Raw genomic sequence first — 22,066 nt, 5'->3', positions numbered from 1 at the left:
TGTCGAATTTTTAATTATTGTTAAATAATATCATCTTTTTGCATAAGACATTGATTGGGGTGAAATATCATTTGAAATCAAATTATATTCCACTGAATTTTAATAAATAACTACAGATATAATTGAAGGCCAATTTCAATCTTATACTTTGTTTACACTTGGCCTTTTTTGTAAAGTGGATCGATTATTAATAAAATAATTTAAATCTTATTCATTATATCATTTAATACATTTTAATACGGTATCCTAATAAGCATACACTCAAATTAGTACGCATGTGTGTTCTGGAAAGATCGGTCAAGATCATAAAATATGTGAATAACAATGAGTAATAGTTTTGAACTTGTGGTTGTAATTAAAATTTGATTTTGACTAGGTGGTAAAAATAACTTTTAATTTCTAATAATGTTTCCCAAATATTATGCCCTTTCTATCTCATAGTAAAGGGGGGAAATGTCCGAAGAAAATAATATATACTAGTGATTCACCAGTGAATTATGTTACAAGTACAAAAAAAATTAACAAAAACTATTGACGGACAACACATGGCAAGAATTGATTGATAAAGAAATCAATCCAATCATCTACGACCACGTCAATAAGCATAGATAGAAATTCTGTTAAGAAATTTCTTGTACTCATGGCATTTTCCCTCACTGGTTGTGCAAAAGAGGTTCGCCGTATTTCACTCTCAGCTTCTCATCATCCCTTAATTCTCTTATTCCAACACAAATTGACCAACCCTACATTTTCATATATCTACTCTACATTTTATAGAAGATAGGAAAGAAAAAAAAAATAATAATAACAAGAACAAAGGCATTAGTAGATGTGCAATAATGGATGTAATTAAACATAGAATCGTTTTATTCATTTTTTCCACCATGATTTTTACATCAGAAGCAATTGATACAGATTTTGATAGGGTTTGGCAAGAGCGAGCAGATAAAGCCAAGGAGGCCGCTCGCCAGGCTTATCAACCAAATTCAAAAGAAGTCATGGATAATCTCAATAAGCGCGTTCACAAGTAAGTTGTAATGAATTGAACAGAGTGACGAGAAAAGATATTAATTCCGTCGATTGACGGATTTTTCAAGGAATAAGGCTTTCTTCGACATTTTTGTTTATATAAAACAATGTTTTGTTCAATGCAGGTCGATAGATGGCAGCAACAGCACAAGAAGAAGGGATTTACAAAAGAATAATGGTCCATGCATGGCTACAAATCCTATTGATCAATGCTGGAGATGTGACAAAAACTGGGCACAAAATCGAATGAAACTAGCCGATTGCGCTCTAGGGTTTGGTCGACATGCTACCGGAGGAAAGGGTGGAAAGATTTACGTTGTAACGGATCCATCAGACAATGACGAAATTAACCCTAAGCCGGGAACTTTGCGCCATGCCGTGATCCAACCGGAGCCACTATGGATCATATTTGCACATGATATGGTTATTAGGCTAAGTGAAGAACTTATAATGACAAGTAACAAAACAATTGATGGGCGTGGAGCACGAGTGCATATTGCCAATGGTGCTGGTTTTACCTTACAATTCATAAGTAATGTGATCATTCATAGCCTTCGAATTCATGACATTAAAGCCGGTAACGGCGGCCTAATTAGAGATTCTATAGATCACTATGGCTACCGGACGAGAAGTGATGGTGATGGCATTTCGATTTTTGGGGGTACGAATATTTGGATTGATCATATTTCCATGTCAAATTGTGAAGATGGACTTATTGATGTCATTCAAGCTTCTACGGCCATTACCATATCCAATTGCCATTTCACCAACCATAATGAGGTAATCTCAATTGTTGTTCTACCTAACTATGGAATTTCTTCCTTGTCTTTGCCTCTTTTTTCCTTAATCCAAACAAAATTCGTGCATTTTCAAGACGATGAATTGTTTTTTGGGCATGTTTGGTGACAGAGACTACATATATAAAATCTTGTTCGTACTATTGATACTGATTTTTTTTTTTTTTTTTTTTATATATTGATACTGAGTTATCTCCTAATGGATTCATAAAGATGGATTCTTGAGCCTGGTCATGGTTATTAAAGGGAATTATTGCAGATCTCCAACTAACTAAGGAATTTGAGAGAACTTGTCGTGTTGCCTCTCATTAACTACAAACTAAGGGGTTGTTTGACAAAACTTTTGATTAAAATTTAGGTGATTTTAATAGAAGCTGATGAAATATGTGGTTGAAAAATTTGATAAAAATTGTGGGTCCCAATAAACGTGTGGTTAATATTCATTTTCGACTTTAATCCAACTTTTTAAGTTTCCCCAAACAAGCACTAAATATGCGATTTATGTTTCAAGATGAAAGAAGAATGAATGATTATATTACTATGCAGGTAATGTTATTTGGAGCAAGTGATAGCTACTCGGACGACTCAATAATGCAAATCACCCTTTGTTTCAATCACTTCGGACAAGGATTGGAACAAAGAATGCCGAGAGCGAGATGGGGTTTTGTACATATACTTAACAATGATTATACTCACTGGCTCATGTATGCCATCGGTGGAAGCCAACACCCTACCATACTTAGCCAGGGCAATCGCTTCATCGCCCCGCCAAATTCTTTTGCCAAAGAGGTAAGCATATCGAGCACTATCAATATGTTTAATGGACAACGTTAGACAATGCACTCGACAATGTTTGCAGTTAAGCCCGAAAATACTAAAAAATAAAATGTAAACCGTTGAATTTTTCACTGCTGTGAAGTAGTGTGCAAAAGATGTCACGCCTCTTTCATCAGAAAATGAGACCTCCGTAAAATCTGTTATAAATGATGGGGAGATACCCTTGAATATTAGGTCCATCTCTAGTCGATCGAGAGGATAAGTGAACATATGGTCTAGGCTCCAATACACTATTCATCAAACAAGAACTTAACTTCTTCCTTTTCCTTAATGTTGTTCGTTAATGTCCCGTCCACCTCAACATACACACACTGAAATAACAATTTTTTACAGCTGATTCTTGATTCTGGTGTGCAGGTGACAAAGAGAGAATATACACCTGACAGTGTGTGGAAAAATTGGGTATGGAAATCAGAGGGAGATGTGATGATGAATGGAGCCTTCTTCACACAGTCTGGAGACCCTAATCACAAATTTGGTGGGGATCCTGATATGGTCAGCCCAAAGCCTGGAACATTTGTAAATAAGCTTACACAATTTGCTGGCTCTCTAAGTTGCATTGTGCAAAAAGAGTGTTAGGTATATATAGTCAGAGATTTAATTTAACATTTCTTTCCTTTCGTTGAAAAATGAATGCCAGCAGGCCTGCTCATCTGAATTGAGCTCAAAAGCATCAAGTAGGAAGCCAAAGTAGATAATTTTCTTGTGTACCTGTAGAAAAAGTATAAAAGGGATACTCATTTCTCGTGTATATGTATACTCGATAGATCTCTTGCAAATAATTGAAATGGTTATATGTATTTACATATACTCGATAGATCTCTTGTAAATAATTGAAATGGTTATATGTATAATTGAAATTACGATCTCCCTTGTGTTGGTCTTTCCAATTTGTCAATAATTTGTATTTAAAAAATTTGAAGGTCAAAATATAGCCCTTATTTGGTTTAGTTAAAAATTAGATTTCAGTAGATTTTGATAAAAATTAATGAATTGTATGATTGAAAATGAGTTTAATGAAAAATTAGGGCCAACAAGGACATAAAATGAAACAATGAAAATAAATCCTTCGCATCATGGGTTGGGGGTACAAATACACTATTCAAGAAAATAGAGTTTATGTGGGTATTAATACTTTGGCAAAGAAGTATAAATTATTTTGAACACTTTGAGTTCGTCTCTTGAAATCTTTGAAAATCTATTTTTTCCAACTTAAACTATCGGAAGCTAATTTATAACTTATATTAATCACCGTGATGAATGAGAAACAATTTGAATAGATAAGTGAACAATGTGTTTATTTTTTATTCAATGCACAATTAGTAACATAAGGTTAAATTTAATGAGCACATTTAATTACATTTTATCTCTATTGATCAAATGACAATTTCCATCACATAAACGGATTCCACACATGGTAAATAAGTAACAATTTTAATATAAAAAAAAATCAAGTATAGGATGTTTTCACAAATTTTGTACAGAAAGAGCTGATTTTTGTGTACCAAAAATTGTGTTTGACAACAGCCAATTACGGAAAAATGGCCATCTTCTTGAAGAGAATCTGTGAAAAAATCCTGTTGTTATAACATGTTTGTTTTAATATATAAGCAAGCAATGTAATCTTATTCATTTTTTTCAATGAATAAGTAATAATATAACGAAAATTTTAATGATTATCCATTTAATTAACCACCTATGCGCCAGTAAGCGTGTGCAAGAAATAGGCCAGCCTAACGATAATATCCCGATTCCCACTGTTCTTTTCTTTCATTCTTTCTTTCCTTGGCTTAACGCTTCACACACTCAACCAGAGGACTTCAATTGATTCGTCTCCCTGGTAAAGATATACCCATTATAAAATTCATGTAGATGTTGTTTTTTCATTTATTTAATTAATTGGATGTAGATAAAGAAAAATCGACTTGGAATCTTGAATATTGATATGACGGAGAGATAAGAGTCTTTAGTTTTTTGTTTTTCTTTTTGGGTATTTATGCATTAGAATTCTGGGTTTAACATAAAATTCTTTTAAATGCTAAATTGAGGTGATAATTTACATTTCTTGAATGAAAATTGAGTCTTTATAATTGTAATGAATACTGTAGATAACCCTAAGTTTATTTTCGGAAATATTACTGAAAAGTCATATAATCTCTCATCTGAACGCAAGAATCTGTGTGTGAATTATTGAACAAAACTATTAGATTGTGATTATTTTGACTGTGAATTTTAGTTAATTATATGTTGGTGTTTTCCTGTGAATGCTAATTAATTCTGTTAATGATTGTTATATTAGGCAATTAAGATGTCTACTCCATCTAGGAAGCGACTAATGAGGGATTTCAAGAGGTTACAACAGGACCCGCCTGCGGGTATCAGTGGCGCGCCCCAAGAAAATAATATTATGCTTTGGAATGCGATCATATTCGGGTGAGTTTCAGCATTCTGCTTGCGCCAAAATCAAATGGTATTATTTGTAATTTATTATGTCTATATATTTGTTTATTTATTCTCTTCTATGTAGGTGATTTTTAAGTATCATCTTATGGTATCTTTTCTGGTATGAATTGCAGCCCTGATGACACAAATTGGGATGGAGGTGGGTCATTCTTATGCTCAGAATTTGTTCGGAAGTGTTTACTTTTAAAGTTTTTGATATTGAGTTTCGGTACTTATGATTTTTATTATATATGATTCTTAATCATTTCCATTTTGCATTCTTAGTTACTCATGCCAAATGATATCTTTATTAAGAAATAGATTTTAGTTCTTATGTATCTCATGTAAAATTCAGAGGGGTTCTAAAGCTGTACGTACATGTAGTTTTATGAAGGACAAGACTTTAATAATTACAGGGGTAGAGTTGACTTACATAGGCTGGACAGGGTTTAAAAGTCGTGATTTTTCTTTGCTTTACATTTCCGGGCATTGCGGTAAATGAAACCAAATTCTGCCTCCCAAAATGTTAGGAGTATGATTAGCCTATGGATATATCAGCCACACTGGGATGGAGTCACGGCCTAGACTCCTACAGGACCTTTTGATCAGCAATTCGACCTGGCTTTTCCAGAGCACTTCGGCTTTCAAGCTCCTACCCAGGTCTCTGTAAAAGCATGGGTAAAAACTAGGAAAGAAAGCAAAAGGCCATTTAACTTTGGCCAGGTAGAATCTGATATTATATAGTTTGGTTTTATATATTTTTATCAAGCTTCAAGTTATTCGCTGCAAAATACTGGAAAAAAAAAATTGAAAAGATCTACTTAATAAAATCACATATTCTTTTCAAGTACCATTGTCTCACTTGTTAACTAGAGACTCTATCTGGTATAGTTTTTACAAATATTATTTGAGCATGTCAGGTACGTTCAAGTTAACACTTCAGTTCAGTGAAGATTACCCCAACAAGCCTCCAAAAGTGAGATTTGTCTCTCAGATGTTCCATCCAAACAGTAAGATGAAGATGCTTCCTTTTTTCCGATTAAAACTTGAATTTATTGTAAACATGAATGTAATGTGACCTAAGACTTCAAATTACTTTTTGGATTTGATCAGTTTATACGGATGGAAGTATATGTCTTGACATCCTGCAGAATCAGTGGAGTCCAATATATGATGTTGCGGCTATACTCACATCTATCCAGGTATATTACTGATACTATGGCTGAATTTAGCATGTAAATATCTGCCCTAAGTCTAGTGCACTGCCAAAGAAAATGCCAAGTTAGCAACCTTGGCGTTTGAAAGATTATATGTTTTCTTAACAAATAAGATATGTAGTTTCAAGAAAATGTTATTTATGGCAGTTGGAGCTTATAAAGTTTCACTATTTCTTTAAGATGGTTTTTATTTTAGTATTTTTACATTTGAACTTTTGATTTTAGTGATATGACCTTCCAATTTGAATGATATTTTCTTTCATTCTCTTAGCCTTATCGTTTAATGAGAATAGTTTCTTGAATTTTTTTTATAATTGTTATACATCTGTCTTAAAGCAAACTTAAGGTAGAATTTGGAAATTTAGCGGTTCACAACACCTCTTTCCTAATCATGTATATTATTTGGATTGAGTTTTGTATTGGGTTAATTCCGTTAAATTTTTTTCGGTGGACTTTGTGGTGGTGAATCGGATTCAGTTTCATATTTAAAATTTGGACAACTGTTTTGGAGAAGGTAAAATTTGTTCTATCGGAACGTGTTGTAGTGTAAATGTTTCCTTCTCGGTTTGCTAGCAAATCATAAGAAAAGGGAGCTCAGAGAACAATATCAATATTGAATGAAACACATATCATCTGTGAATGGTTGTTTGAGAGGCCATTTTGTTTACTTTCTCCACCTATCTATCACTCCACAATATTAGAACCTCATTGGGTTCATGCCTTGATGCTTTTACTTCAATAGTCGATTGCTCATCAATTAAGTAAAATTTTAAAGCCAAAAAGGCATTTTGAATTGATGCAGTCGTTATTATCTGATCCGAACCCAAATTCTCCTGCAAATTCTGAAGCTGCTCAGATGTTCAGTGAGAATAAGCGAGAGTACAATCGAAAAGTACGGGAGATTGTGGAGCAAAGCTGGACTGCTGATTGACTCCCAAGTGCATAGCTACAGTCAGTGAAATGATACAGAGTTCCAAAACTTAATTCCGTAAAATGTGTACCTTAGATAATGCTTGTGTTAACTTTTGGATCTGTAATGTGAATTAGAATTGCTACATAGATTTGCATTAGAATCACAAGTAAAATAATTTCAGGTAAAAATGTGTTTCTCTAGCATATTATGGTTTCAAATTAGTGGCAATTCTCCAATGCATGTATTACTAACAAAGTTTGTCAAACGATTTGCCTAGGAAGTCCATGTTTGACAACCATTAAAATGAGTTTCTCCTCCTGGAGAAAATTGAGTTTTTGAAATAGTGATTTTTGGAGAATATGTGATTGAAAAGTAGGAAAAAGTTTTAAATTTTCTTGCAAAATATTTTATTGTAAGAATGTGGTTGAAAATGAGTTTGATTTAAAAAGAAAAAAAGAGTTTTATTTTATAATTGTCATATAAGGGCGAAGACTGTTGTATACCAAGTCAAAAATCGTTTGGGTGTGTTTTGTACGCAATGTATAAAATTTTGACTTGCTTTTTTATATTGTCGAGTGTCGCACATAGGGAACCTAAAGAAACTATCCTTGCGATCTGGAGAAGTTAACATAGATAGTCTTTTGGCTATCATATTTAGTTAATATTTATGATCTGTTAAATCATTTTTCATCCATACACTTCATGAAATTTATAAGTATTATTCATTTATCCACCATTCAAAATCCCTCGATAAACACAATTGTATGGAGTTAGACAAATCCATTGCATTCTTTAGCATAATTCATAAACACAAGAAACTTACAAAAATCACAAATCCCACCTAACATATATGCACACTTTAGACCATTCAATATTCTATAATATTCTACATTTGAAACAGAGTAACAAATGCAGTGTGAGATAGAAGGAATTGAGATTTCTTTCCCTGCTTCTTCACCTTATTCTGTTTCATTAGCATCTGTGTCCGATGGATTAGGCTTCAGCTTCTCAGCATCAGTTATTTAAGAAGTAGAGCTGTGAACATTGCCGTCAGATAAATGATTTCCTTCTTCAGGCAAATCAGAATCAGTATTGGAGACTTGCAACTGCGCAAAGTTCTTCGATATCTTATAGCTCTCAAACAGCTCTTTCACGGATTCTCCAAGTTTATGTAGGATTTAAGCTCAATCCTCATTTTCTGCAGAGGCTTAGGACATTCATTTATAACACAAAAGGAATGAACTCATCGAATTAAACAACCAAATTTAAGTTCTGTCATTATGTATTGAATAGAGACAAAAGCATCCATAATGGTCGAATGATAGTAAAAAGTCATAGCAAACTCCGTAGCTACTTGTACTAAACAACAAAAAGAAAATCGTGAGTTGGTTTGCCTCTTGAATTGCGTAACATTTTCTTATAATACATACCAAAGATTAAAAAAATGTCATAATTTCCACAGACTCTAGACAAGTTTAAAAGTTTGTGTAAATCTAAAACAAATACAGAAAAATATCCATTCCTCGTCCCCTGTTAAGCGCTGGGAACATATCGGAAAACTAGTTCCAATGGTTTTCAGATCATAAACCTCCCCTTTACAATTGTCACTGAATTTACATAGCATTTAATTCCCCCAAAAAAATGAAAAATAATGCCAAGTTGGACCTCTCAACTCGCAATATCAGGGGTTCTTCAATGGAAAAGAAAAACATAGTTAATTTTTGTCGAGTAACAAGTACTCAAAAGGAATGAATCCGACATTGGCTAATTATTAAAATATAAATCAACAAAAAGGATTTGAACTACTAAAAAAATTGACCTTTTAAGTTGAACTTCAAATAATAATATAATATTAGAACTCATTAAACTCTAACGAACAATTTAATCGACCCCAACAAGTCATAATCTGACGAAAACATGTTAAAAAATGAGTTTTATATACCTCAACATATTAGGACTTAAACTACTCTAAAAAATGTTACCTTTTATGATAGAAGCCCAAATCGTATTACTCAGCATGTCATAAGTCAAAAGAGAAACTTCCAACCTCTATTTGGTTCTCATTTTTTTCTCATTAAAATAAAAAATATGACCGTTATCCATTATATCAAGCTATCAAATTTGAATTTCTATCTCTTGTGTAGAGCTCATAACGGCTATATTTTTCATTTTCATTCTTCCAAAAATGAGAAACAAACAGTGGCTCAAATAATTAAACCATACTTAAGACCTGTTTGACCTCCATTGCTTAAAATTTATTTTTCTCATACTTATTTTCAATCACACATTTAACAAGACTCATAACTTTTATCAACTTTTCAACTATACATTTCATCAACTTAACAATATTTATTAAAATCTAATTATTATCAAAACCAAACGTGAGTCGAGAATGAATGACTTCCAAGTAGAACTGAATTGATGAGAGATCAAGTTACATAGTTATTTCTGAGGACCTTAGAATATTAAACAAGGTACATACTATAATTAACATAAGAACACCAGCAGTTTGAAACACACCGTCAAACTTTGAGGAAACAGTAAAACACCAAATTGAAGACCCTGTTTACAAAAGCAGACCAACAAAGACCATAACACACTACGATTCTCAGTATCCATATACGCAACTCTCAGTATCTGTATTCATCGTCATAAAATGAGTAGCTGCTAGCCCTGGATGTCGTTTCTCTTTCCTACACAAAAAGGAATCAAATGAGTCCGACTCAAAGAATAGGTTACGTAAATCACCAGGAATCCACATCCAAGATGGTTGAAGTAGACCAACTCTGGACAATATTAAGGAATAAAAAAATGCCAAAATTGGTGTAGCAAACAAGTACTGAAAAGTTCTTTATAGATAAATTCCAAACCAGTTATAGCTTACCTTGTGAATAAGCTTCTCAAATGCTTCAGTTCCATTCTCTTGAATGTATTTCTCTGCTGCAGTTAGAATGTCATCTTGCTTGCTGAAGACATCCTTTTTCCGTGGGACATACCAGATGTTGACACTTTTTTGTCGGGTAACAAGATATGGCCTAACATAGTGCTCGTAAACAAATGCAGCACCACTGAAGTATGGTATGACCAACCAGCAGGTGAATATCAGCTTTGCATATGACCAGAAAGGGAGCCTAGCATATATGGAGAAAACAGAGGCTCGTAAATTTTAAATGCCAGGCACAAACCGGAATGGGGAAGATGAAGCTAACCCAAGAAAATAAACGAAAATAGCATATATTTCCAATTAAATATGAAATACTAAAATTCCATTGGCATGCTGAGGAAACAAATGCTCATAAATTTTAGATGTCAGGCAGAGTAAAAAATGGACGTGGAATATACTTTTAATTGAACTTGGAAGTGCTAAAATTCCATTCGCAGTGAGAAATGTATTCTATCACAATCTAGACTCCTCTTAAAACCACAGATATCAACATATTTTTCTTTCATTTTTCATGGCTCTAATTCGTAATTCACCCTTCTAAAATTGACAGGTGCCAAGCACCCTCTTTCCTTATCATCTTCATGCCTCCTTTACCTCCCCATAATGGGCATTTCCATTCCAGTTATGATATTGTAGACAAATTTGAAAAAGTACTTTTTGTTTTATGAATTATGAATCAATCGCACCAAAAGATAACAGGAAATGATACTGGACACTAATAGCATTTTAACAAAGTGTTTATAATGGTTTAAATTATAAATAGATAGAAATGAGTGCGGAATAAGTAGGTAGTACTTGTGGGTCCCTCGAAATATTTCATAAACTTTATGGAATGCTTTGCTTAATCAAAATGGAAAATATTCCCACCAAAAGATCCTCTCTCATCAGGAAGATTATTTGGTAGACGCAGTAATCCAGTGATAGTCACAAGACTACCTTGAATACATTGTGAAATGTTTGAAGTCCATAGCTATATTTTGTAGTAGTCCAGAGTCCGTAAGTTGTATTTCAATAATTTTGAGATCCGGCCTTTTTTTCCACAAAATTGTATCGCAGTTAGTTTAATCTTGTCTAAACCTCCTTCGAGACCGAATTAATTAACAAGCCACCACAGTCAAAGAGTATCTTTTGAGGGAGCCTAGGAAGTTAATCCCCAATAAGGATATCCCCATAACCAATCTATTAACCATGAAAGGTACCCCCAATAGGAAAAGCACCAATGAGGATGCGAACTCCCAATCTTGATCGATGTCTTGAAAGGTTTGCTTATTGTAATCCTAGGACTATAAGATGTAGGCTAATCAAACTGTGGTTATAATCTTGGTATCAAATCCAATACATATTCTTCTAGCTAGCAGAAAGCCTTCATTGCAACTTAAAATTCTTCGTGCATTTCCATTTCTCCAACTGTTCATAGCCCTGTTAACCTCCCGCACTTGAAATTGACCATTCTTGAGGAAGAGTATGCATCGCAGTTGCCCTTTAAATGATCCTCCAAACCAATAAATAGTATGCTATGTAGTTGCCTTAAAAATTATCCTCAAAAACTCCTTGAGTTTAGAAGATTTTAAGGTGTTCTATAACAATCTTTGCTGCAAAACAGTGAGCTGGTTCCTTCTTAAAATCTTAAACCTTAGGAGTTTCTAGCATGGAGGATCCTTTTTTTGAGGTAACCAAAGAGCATACTCTTCCTTAAAATTTAAAAAGGTCCAACGCACATAATAATTCCAATACAACTTGAAGGATGCAAAATTACTAAATGACGTGTTTATGGACTTCAGACATTTTACAATATAGCTCTGCGTTCTACCATCAATAATTTAAGCCAAATCATGTGCTTCCAAGTTTCAACTAAACAAGCGAATATGACTGATTGTTCAAAAACTAAAGCTTATGATTGCTCATGGTGGATGAAATGTACATCATCTTACATTTGTTCAAGGTGAATGAAATGGACATCATAGTAAATCCTTAAACTTCTGCTTTACAAATTAAAATAGCTAAATGCCAGAATGCAATTCTGATGCTAGATGGTTTTTAGTAACCAGAAATTCAAATAAAAGGCATTTGAATATAAATCCATCCCCAGTTTGCTTGTATACTCCTACCCAAGGAGAGATGCAGAATTACAGGCAAACTTATTAATAACTTGTCTGATTCTATATACAAGGTTCCACCTATAACTGCTAAACCTAATATTATCATAAGCATATCAATGTTCATAGTTATTTCTGTTATGTCTCATAAAGAACACAAAATATAATCCTCAAATCCCTATTCAATATTCCCATCGATGGCCTTCTTCCCTCTCGTCATCATATCCTTCCGTATCATTGCATTGTGCATTAAGTGAAAAAAGTCCGATTTATTCAAAGGATTGGCACTTCCAAATTGTCAAGTTCGCACATTTAATCAGGTGTGCAGGTTCAACATCCCATGGCGGTGTCATACAAATTTCACAAGTACAATAATGGACTGAAAATTGAAACTAAGGGCTTAATCTAGGTACTATTTCATTTTCGAGATCAAGTGTCATTTTATCACATGTTGGACCAATGTTACCAAAACTAGACCAGACCGGCCAATGCGACCAGAAAAACCAGGAGTAGGTCTAGTTATATCTCAGAAACCATATAGATAAAAATTGGCCTCAAACTTTGTCAACCAGCCGGTTCGGTTGACCTGGGACCTGTTTTACGAGTCAGCCAGTAAGGTTCTATTTTTTTTTTAAAAAATAAAAGGAGAAAATAATGTTAAAAAACCCAAACAAGATAAATCATCCGCTACCCCTGTCATCTTCTGGCAGGGTTTTCTGCATTTAGTTCCCAGCAGCTGTGAGAGTTGAGTTAGCATGTAAATGTGTGTGTGTGAGAGTGAGAGAGAGAGAGAGAGAGAGAGAGAGAGATAAGGTGTGATGAGTTGAGGAAAATATCACATACCTAAAACACTGGACTGTAGTGTGTGAGAGATAAACAATATAAATTTAGTAAAAGAAACTAAAGAAGACTACCAGTCTATCACTACCCCACCTCCGGTTTTCACACACATATGTGTTATTTATTTAAATATTTTTTACGCCAGTTTGAGCTTTTGACCCTTTACCTTTTCAGTTTCAAATCCTAATAATGCATCATATGATTAGGATAAGCCTAACATGTAAGCAACATCCCAGTACAATAGTAACTAAATGGATTGAATTCTACATCAACAGCACTCCAAGCACGAAAATAAGTAAATGAAGGGTAAATGAAGCGGCAAAACAGTGATAACTTACCACTCAATGAGCTTAGAAAATGTGAGCTCAAAAAGTGTAATCATGGAATAGAGAACCCAATAAGTAAGCCATTGTTGATCATCAATGGGCGATTTCGTCTCAATTGCCTTAATTGAGGCATATCTGCCCAAAAATTTAAAACACCACGACCATAAACTGAAAGTCATTCTCAAATAGTAAGTCAGAATCAAGTATTTACTCATCTGTGTGTGCAATAAGAGCATATCTGGTGTGAAGTACTGGACGGTCATAAGCAGCAGTACAAAAAAATTAACTTCTTCTCCTACTTTAATACTGTGATTCCATCCAATTCACCATACCAAACATGCTATCATAAAGTAGTACTTAAATTTGGTTTAGTGGGGGGGGTAAAAAAAAGCCTTACTTACAGAGGATAAACCAGACTAACTACAGGCCTGCAATATAAAATACATGAAACAAAATCAGTGAAAGCCCATAAATAAACAAATCTATATCACTTATTCACAAAATAATCAAGAACCCATCAAGATTTTTCCCCGCGAATCAATTTATAAACCCTGTTATAGGAAATAACAAATCCTAAATCAAGAACCTGAATCATCAATCACGAAGTATCATTCACATCACATGTATTCTTGCATCAAGTCTTTACAAAATAAAGGTATAAATCTTTAACTGTAAAACTCTAGCAGAATCACTAAAGAAAAGGGGGGGAAAAACAAAAAGAGACAAACCCGGCAAGAACGTCAAAATTGTAGACCAACACCTTAAGGAAACTTGCAGCATTAGATGATCCCCCCATCTCCCAATTTTGCAGAAGATTTACGGTTTTTTTTTTTTTTTTTCCTGATGAAATGTCAGTGAATTAATGGGGTTAGTTCAATTTCCAATCAAAGAAAGAGAAAAAGAGGAATATAGAGCGAGAAAAAGACAAAAGCCGCTAGGACAAATGTTGTTTCGTGGTCCAAACCAAAGTAGCTATAGTCGGCATACGTGTATTCGTGGAAGCTGAAGAAATTTTTATATTGTTTATTAATTTTTTTTTCGTTAATCCCCAAAATAATAATAATATAATAATAATTGATTGAGTTGGAGATTAGCGCGCTAAATCATTTTAGCGACTTTCCAGGGTTAGAACGAGAAAATATATGTTTTGAAACTATTAGTCTAAAGCGCCCTTTTTTTTTTTTTTTTTTTAACCTTCAAAGATTTTGTGCATATTTGTGAAAGCTTATCTTTTTAATTTAATCTGATTGAGTATTTTTTATTTATATATTTCAAAAGACCCATAAATTTTATCTACTAATTATCTGAATATTTTATAGAACCTACAATTTACGAGCACTTGAAAACGCTACAAAACAAGCAAAAAAACTGTCTAAAACTATGTTGAATTGTCATATTATGTGACCTCAAATGTTCAACTTTATTAAATTAGATAGCTTCACAACTTGAACCAACGTCTAGAACCTTGAAGTGAGATATGTTTTCACGGGGATCACATATCGACTTAACAAAAGTTTAGTTACTTTTGTCACCAGCTACTTCCTCCTAGTTGGAAACTAACTTGCTATTCAAGTAATGTCATGACAAACTATACAATTTTCGCAAGATTTAAAATCATTCTTAAAATTATGGCAAAATTTATCGTGTCTATTCCCCACATTAGGAAAATTATCCAAGTTTATGTACTGAAAGGTGATAGAAGATCGAAGATGAGTTTTTTAGCAGACTAAAACTGTAGATCACATAGTTTCCATTGCCATAGCCTTCCTCCTGCACATCCACCTGTATTTCTATCACCTTATCCAAATTCCACACCTAACTTTGATTGGTTTTCAAGAAATCGGACGACCACGTGTCTGCTGCAGTAAGATATCTAGGATGGGGTTTGCTCACAACCGGCATGGGCTTACCTGCAAGTTCTGTCGTAGCAAGCTCTTGATAGCAGATGGGGACAAGATATAAAGGATTAGCAGCCGGTTCCATACAAGCCAATCTATGATGATGATCATCACCAAGTGACTCCAGATCTTGAAGCTCACATTCAGGTGGGGCTACATTTAGGTTGAGTTGCGAACCAGAAACCCTCCCCTTGAGTGCACATTGCAGTTTACCAATTTGAGCTTCCAGAGCAGAATTCTCATCTTGGAGCTCCTTTTTCTCCATGCTTACCTGTCAATAAAGAGAATTAGTTCAGGTTAAATTCAGAGTTCCTGACCGGTTAAAAGAACTCGACTACCTTAGAAGATCCAAAATAGTGTCACGAATTTACTTTTTGTTTATTCTTTTTGTAATTTTCCACTCATCTCGTGATGCTTCTTAAGAAAAATCAGGAAATAACGCTAGATCTATCCATGTCCAGTGTCTTTGACAATAGAACCTGCAGAAGATTTCTTTTCTATCACTTTTAAGAATTCAAAACATAGTATTACTGAGATCATTTACAACATCATATGTTACATTCTTCAAAAAGAGTACTATTTGTGGAAGTTATCAAGATCTTTTGCACAAGGAAAATAAAAGTACCAGGTTTTTAATACAATTATCATGTAATGATGATTATAACTTAAAATGAAGAAAAAATTACAAGATAAAGAAATATGTGTAGTAGTATTAAAAAATTTACATGTTCAGGAATAAAATTATAGTTACAAAAAAATGGAGGAGTAAAAATTTTGACATTTAAGCATCCAAAAAAAAAAAAAAAAAACAAAAACAAAAACAGAGACAGAGACAGAGAGAATCGAACTTTATTTACAAGATCAGAATTAGTTTAGTGTTAGAAGATTTCTGAAATTCTAAATGCAAGATTTTGTCGACTATGGTAGAATCCTCTTTGTCAACTTTCTTTGTCTGCTATCCTACTACATTTTTTCCCTTTTTTATTTTCATTTTATGCGCTCCAACCCCATCCTCACCCTTCCTCTTCAAAGGGTCCCCAGCATAACCAGTGCATATTCCCAGTGGATTATGGAACTCACAATTGCTACATTATGAATTGATATAAAAATCACATCAGAACATGTTAATTAACTCAGGTTCAGTTATACTGCAAGTCACCAAGGTATGAGCGTACACAAAAACCACTGATGAAAATTGCTGCACACAAAAATAAACACTGTCGGTGATAAAAAGGTGTCTACACAGAATGTGAAAACTAAATGTCAATGACTTACATACTGGGATCCAGATAACAAAGCTGCATTTTCTTTTCTGAGACTGTCGATCTCATCTAGCGTGTTCTTCACCACATGAATTGCCTCATCCAATAGAGAGGCCTTACCATTGTTTTGCTCAGATAATTCTGTAAAAGCAAAGTCATTTAAGATATCAAGTTTTGATGTCAGATTTCACGTATAATTGAAGTAGAATCATTAGAACATTTAGAAAATACCTAAAGCATTAGATAAAGCAAGAAAGAGTTCATTCAAATGTTCACGCTTTGTTTTCTCTCTCTCAGCCTTGGAAATTCTCTTAGGAACTTTCCCCAGCTTCTTCTTGCCAGAATGAGCCCTGCATAGAGAAATGTTTTGACATCAGACAGGACCATAATGTTTCTGGACAGTAACTCAAAGTAGAATATTTTTCTTGTTTTAATAAAAAAGTTGAAATAGAAAGGTCAAAGTGTGTAAAAGTTCTATAAATCATCAGCCACTATACATCAGAAACCTACAGAGTGAAAAATGAAGATATAAATCAACTTGAATAACTATGTGTGCATGCTGTAAATCAGTACAGCTATTGAAAGCGTCTTAATAGCATATTTTTATCTTTCAATTCAGAAAGAGAAAGCATTGACATTTTCAGAAACACTGATGTTAGTTTTCTCCTCAGACTGTGGGAAGCCCTACTAAAATTGTCTCTAATGTAGTTTTTACTTTTATTTCACAGGTTGAAACATGCTGATTGACCATAATTCAATGACAAAAGAAGCCAATGGAAAATTTTTAGGTAGCCATATGAACTTCAGTCTTCATTCCAGTAGGGATGGTCTTTCTATTCTTCCATTTTTCTTTTAATTTTGGGGGATGGGAGTGCAAAACTGTTTGAATTAGCTGGAACATGACTTATAATTTGTAACTCGTTTCAAGAAAGCATGTACAGTTAGAAAGCAACATAATTATATGAATGAAGAAATTTATCGGATCTTGCATCAACACCGGTGACTACAAGAATTCCACATTACCATCTTTTTCTTTTTTTTTTTTACTCAAAAGTCTCCAACATCGTCGTTAAATATTCTTGTGTCCTACTGTAAGGAGATCGAGAAACCCTAGCAGAGAATGGCAAGGAATGACTCCTAGAAAGTCCGCTTAGAGTTTAGCTACGCTTTTGAAATTTCTTCTAGCAAACCAAAATTTCTGAGGCCCACGCATCCATAGGATTATCGTCTACAATTCAATGCCTCAAAGATTCTGCATGGCAAATTTCATGGTTTCAAATTCAAAAGACTGACTCCAACCGTCTTTTCTGCTTTCAGAATGTTCAGAGAACTTACACCTGATTTTAGAATTTCCTCTTCCTAATATTGAACCTTGAATCTTGTAAACTGTACCATATATAATTTTATGAAAATTTTATATATTTACAGATGATATGACCAAATCTTGTATAGCTCAACCTATCGTGTTGGAGCACTGGAGTTACCATTATTGTGGCTCAATGGAGTTATGCTCAGGCTCAAGAAGGGTCGGGCACCATTTTATATTACGAACATTGGTGTCCTCTGGCTATCCCCTCATAGCCTATTTCCCGACCTAAGCATTTGACCTAATGGAAAATTCATCAAGGACCTCAGCCCGAGGACTCAATGCCCGACCTTGTTTTCGGTTGATTTAGGAGGATTCTCCCCGTACCTCCTCGGGATTCAACCTCCTCGAGTATACAGACCACATAGTGGTTTGATGTGACCTCGGATAATTACCTTAGTTTTATCTCTAACTAATGACATCTAACCTAATAGGACTACTTCCATGAATTCAAGCCTATCCAACTTCGAAAACGTATAGTCTTAATAGGATTTTATTATCCTATCCTTGTAGGACTTAAATGCAATCCATGACTCCTAAACAATAATACATTCATAATCTAATCCTACCAGGACTGCCTCGTCCACCTCTATGGATACAAGTCCTCAACTCATTATTAAGGCACATTTATAACCTTTCGCATAAATTATCTTCTCGTTAACTTGAGAATCGGAGAGGCGACAAGGTCATACCTAAACACCTTTGTCAAGTATTGGAGATCCCATTCACGGTCATCTTCAATCGTTAAGGTCGAGATTTCACAAGTTCAGATTTTTGGTAGCATCAACAGACATTCTCCTATACATCTTACCATTTTGTGAAAAGATATTAACTAAAAGAAATCATATGCTCGGAAAACCACTGTTCCTTTCATAGAATATGCTCTTGATTTTTAAAGAATGCTGCTTCACATGTTATATTTCATTCCTCGTAGTATAAAGATTGATATAATGTACCCACTAGGATTTTGACATTCCTATAATACTATCTTGACATTGATTTGGTCGATTACTTGGCACAATCCCTCCAAAGCTCCCATCACAGACAGTTTTATAGGCTTGTAATTTCTTTGATCAGAACCTAGATAGCTCCCAATTTTCAATATTACTAAAGACATAAACAAAGACACAGGCTCTGTAAGAGTTAGCACATGTTCAACAAAAGTAAGATTTCTAGCATTCACCTGATTATATGATAGGAAAACTCAAGCTAATCAAAGACAATTCCTATGCAAAATACTAGGAGCAAGCACTGGCCTGTTTGTTGACGTTTCCACAGCCATGCTAGACTTTTCAACAACTGGAGAAATCACCGAATTCCTTTGCAGTTTCACTACCACCCCGTAGGTTATGATATTCGAGAGGTTATGCTGAAGACACCCATTGCAATCCAAACAACTAGTAAATGTAAAATACAGCCCATTTACATTTTCTTTGAGAACATACGAATGTAAGATCTACCAATCAAATTAAGCAATCAACTAATCATTCTAATCAAATCTTGATCATGGTGGCATGGTGCCAGGCCTTTATAAACACATAACCAGATTTAACTTATTAACTGAGGCCTAGTAATTCTTATCAACATATCGAAAATTAATTTCAACAAGCAGCAGTGTTTGTTTTTGACAAAACTAGGGATAGCATAGCAGAAGTGCAAACAGGTTGTAATAAAAAAAAATGAATGAATGAACCACAAGTCTAACTTTTCATGCACCAACAATCTGAGAAAAATAACAAAAATAAAAGTAAAAATGAGAAAAATAAAATGAAAAATTAAAAGAACCTATCAAATTCTATATAAGTGAGAAAATAATTATTATTATTGGAGAACAAATAAGAAAGAAATACATACCGTTATGAATTGCGTATATCAGTCCTGAATGAAAGAATCCCAGTTTTATTTTACTTTGTTGAGAATCGAGAGGAGATCGAGCGTGGGGGGTTGAGGAAGAGGAGGCGGGTGCCGAGCGCCTGCCAGTTGGAAGCATTATCGAGGACATTCGCTGTTTGCCACTAGAGAGTTTTTTTTTTCCTTTTTTTTTTTTTTTAATTATACTAGTCTTTGTCAACACAGGAGTTTTGTATTTATTATGTTATTATTAATGCAAAATGTGTAGAATTTAGAAAAAGGTATTTACGAAATTTAATGGATTTTTTTTAACACCTTTTGAATTGCTTATATTAATATAGCAAATTGCAGAAAGTTTCATTTAGTGATGGCAAAAAAAATCCGCCCTGCTCCGATGGGTTGGCGGGGTGAGGAGGAGTGGGGGTGTCCCGCTCTGTGAATTTTTTAAGCTAACTTGATGGGAGGTATGGAAAGTTGCGTGTCGCAGTAAATTTAGAAGTACACTATATAATAAAATATAAATTAAGACAAACAGCGTCATTTTTGCTCCCTCACTTAAAAATAAAAATTGCTTTAGTGAGACAAAATGGAACAAGTTACTATTAATTTCTACAGTAACTTCACATTCTCCTTTTTATATAGTAGGGACATAAAAATAAATGAATGATGAATGAGTAATATTACTTTTGAGTTCCTAGAAATGCATTAATACAAAATGACTTAAGCCCTTGTTTGTAACAAAATTATTTTATTCTCATATTTATTTTTAATCACATTTACATGAAAATTTTAACTTTTTTCTTATTTTTCAACTACACATTCTATAAAATTTACAACATAAAACATCAATTTTTTTAAAAAAAATAATGACCATCAAACAAGGGATAAATATCTATATAAACGGGATCATCAAAGCCTGTTGAATATTTGAGTTGTTAATATGAATTATATTTTCATAACTTTTATTTTAATTTTCACATAGATATTTATACATTTAATCATGCCAATTACAACAATTGCTAGGATGTCGTTTAAATTTACTTGATGTGCTACACAAACAAACTACTCGAATTAAAATAAAGGTTTGTTGATGCAAAATCCTCTTAACTTTTGATCATATCGCATAATACCTTTTTACCCTTTCAGATTGATGAAAAACCTCCCCATATGGCTTTTGAGTCATGGAAGACCCTCTTGTCGTCCATTCACATTACTTTTTGTCATTAAATCCACTTAAAGAGATCGAAACTAATAAGGGGAATTTGATAAAAAAAAAAGCCCAGTCAAACAATGTTATTTGTAAAATAACCTTCCTTCAATGTTATTTGATAAAATAGCCTCCACTTACAAAAAAAACAATAAACAAATAAGATCAAATGTCTAAAATACCCTCACCATTGAAAAGACTCAAATACCCATTTCAATCTAATTAAATCCCTCAAATCATCAGCAAAAATCAGTGGACGGCTTTCCTGGTGGATGCTTCCTTAAAATCTTGTTACTCATTGCATTCTTCATCTATCTTCTCTAATATTTTGAGCATTTTAACAAGGATTTTGGTGTCTACATTATCCACATTGAAATTTCTACTATATTTAAAAAAAGAAGAAAGGTATTTTTAGAAATCTCATTTATATTGGTATTTTTATTGTTGAATATAGTATAAAATGATATTTTAGTTGATTTTATTTTCGCATTTGGTGTATATTTGCATCGTCCGCAACTATTGGACGATAACGACACTCCAGTCGTTATTAGTAGTTCAGAACGACACTACAGTCGTTATCTACCATGTAAAACGATAGTACAACCGTTATCTGTTATGATCTGTCCATTATTGATGATATATTGTGGTTACTTTGATCATTCAAATATGGTAACTATTTTCATATTACTTTGATATATACTTGAGTAAATTATTTAACTTTTTTTTTTTTACAGTATGGATTCTGTAGAAATGATATGGGTACAAGTATGCTATTTTGTCGAGTTTAAAAAGACTGAAGAAAACAAATGGACATGGGATTATATAGGAAACGGTGAAGAAAATGTGGATATTCTTTATGTTCCATCTAGCATTTCGTATATAGAGTTGTACAACAAAGTGCAAGAACTTGTTAATGTGGATTCAAAGTTATATGAAATTGAGATGATGTCCCTTAATCCTGGAATGTCTAAGTTTTCAGTTCCACCACAAAGGATTAACAGTGACATGAAAGTGAAGTGGTTTCTTTCTATTTGTAAAAAA

At 33.7% G+C, this 22,066-nt stretch overlaps 4 protein-coding genes across 7 annotated transcripts; 2 read left to right on the top strand and 2 right to left on the bottom strand.

Moving 5' to 3' along the window:
- The first annotated feature begins 814 nt into the window (after window positions 1–814).
- LOC111388342 (pectate lyase-like) lies at window positions 815–3,533 on the top strand. The gene is made up of 4 exons (XM_023013022.1): window positions 815–1,027; window positions 1,155–1,809; window positions 2,373–2,615; window positions 3,021–3,533. Exons 1-4 carry the CDS (start codon window positions 840–842, stop codon window positions 3,240–3,242), a joined length of 1,308 nt encoding a protein of 435 aa, XP_022868790.1. The 5' UTR covers window positions 815–839; the 3' UTR covers window positions 3,243–3,533.
- An 822-nt stretch (window positions 3,534–4,355) lies between these two features.
- Window positions 4,356–7,438, top strand: LOC111388372 (ubiquitin-conjugating enzyme E2 2-like). The gene is made up of 6 exons (XM_023013052.1): window positions 4,356–4,503; window positions 4,963–5,096; window positions 5,240–5,265; window positions 6,026–6,115; window positions 6,219–6,307; window positions 7,125–7,438. Exons 2-6 carry the CDS (start codon window positions 4,972–4,974, stop codon window positions 7,251–7,253), a joined length of 459 nt encoding a protein of 152 aa, XP_022868820.1. The 5' UTR covers window positions 4,356–4,503; window positions 4,963–4,971; the 3' UTR covers window positions 7,254–7,438.
- A 2,190-nt stretch (window positions 7,439–9,628) lies between these two features.
- Window positions 9,629–14,367, bottom strand: LOC111388390 (HVA22-like protein a). 3 transcript variants are annotated; one of them, XM_023013071.1, is made up of 5 exons: window positions 14,170–14,367; window positions 13,843–13,869; window positions 13,454–13,576; window positions 10,120–10,366; window positions 9,629–9,928 (listed from the first exon to the last, which is right to left on the bottom strand). In XM_023013071.1, exons 1-5 carry the CDS (start codon window positions 14,235–14,237, stop codon window positions 9,866–9,868), a joined length of 528 nt encoding a protein of 175 aa, XP_022868839.1. In that variant the 5' UTR covers window positions 14,238–14,367; the 3' UTR covers window positions 9,629–9,865. The 3 variants fall into 3 exon arrangements, with proteins under 3 accessions (XP_022868839.1, XP_022868841.1, XP_022868840.1); XM_023013073.1 differs by lacking the exon at window positions 13,454–13,576 and having other exon boundaries at window positions 14,170–14,365; XM_023013072.1 differs by lacking the exon at window positions 13,843–13,869 and having other exon boundaries at window positions 14,170–14,361.
- Window positions 14,368–14,827: 460 nt separating this feature from the next.
- Window positions 14,828–19,980, bottom strand: LOC111388356 (transcription factor bHLH47-like). 2 transcript variants are annotated; one of them, XM_023013035.1, is made up of 5 exons: window positions 19,822–19,980; window positions 19,224–19,349; window positions 16,833–16,951; window positions 16,615–16,742; window positions 14,828–15,610 (listed from the first exon to the last, which is right to left on the bottom strand). In XM_023013035.1, the coding sequence occupies exons 2-5, from the start codon at window positions 19,247–19,249 to the stop codon at window positions 15,257–15,259; spliced, it is 627 nt and encodes a 208-aa protein (XP_022868803.1). In that variant the 5' UTR covers window positions 19,250–19,349; window positions 19,822–19,980; the 3' UTR covers window positions 14,828–15,256. The 2 variants fall into 2 exon arrangements, with proteins under 2 accessions (XP_022868803.1, XP_022868804.1); XM_023013036.1 differs by having other exon boundaries at window positions 19,224–19,307.
- Window positions 19,981–22,066: the final 2,086 nt, after the last annotated feature.

Source organism: Olea europaea, unplaced genomic scaffold (genome assembly GCF_002742605.1).
Source record: "Olea europaea var. sylvestris unplaced genomic scaffold, O_europaea_v1 scaffold489, whole genome shotgun sequence".
In the NCBI taxonomy this organism is placed as follows: domain Eukaryota; kingdom Viridiplantae; phylum Streptophyta; class Magnoliopsida; order Lamiales; family Oleaceae; genus Olea; species Olea europaea.
Note: the sequence above shows the minus strand (reverse complement) of the source record. Positions and strands in the feature narration are given on the sequence as shown.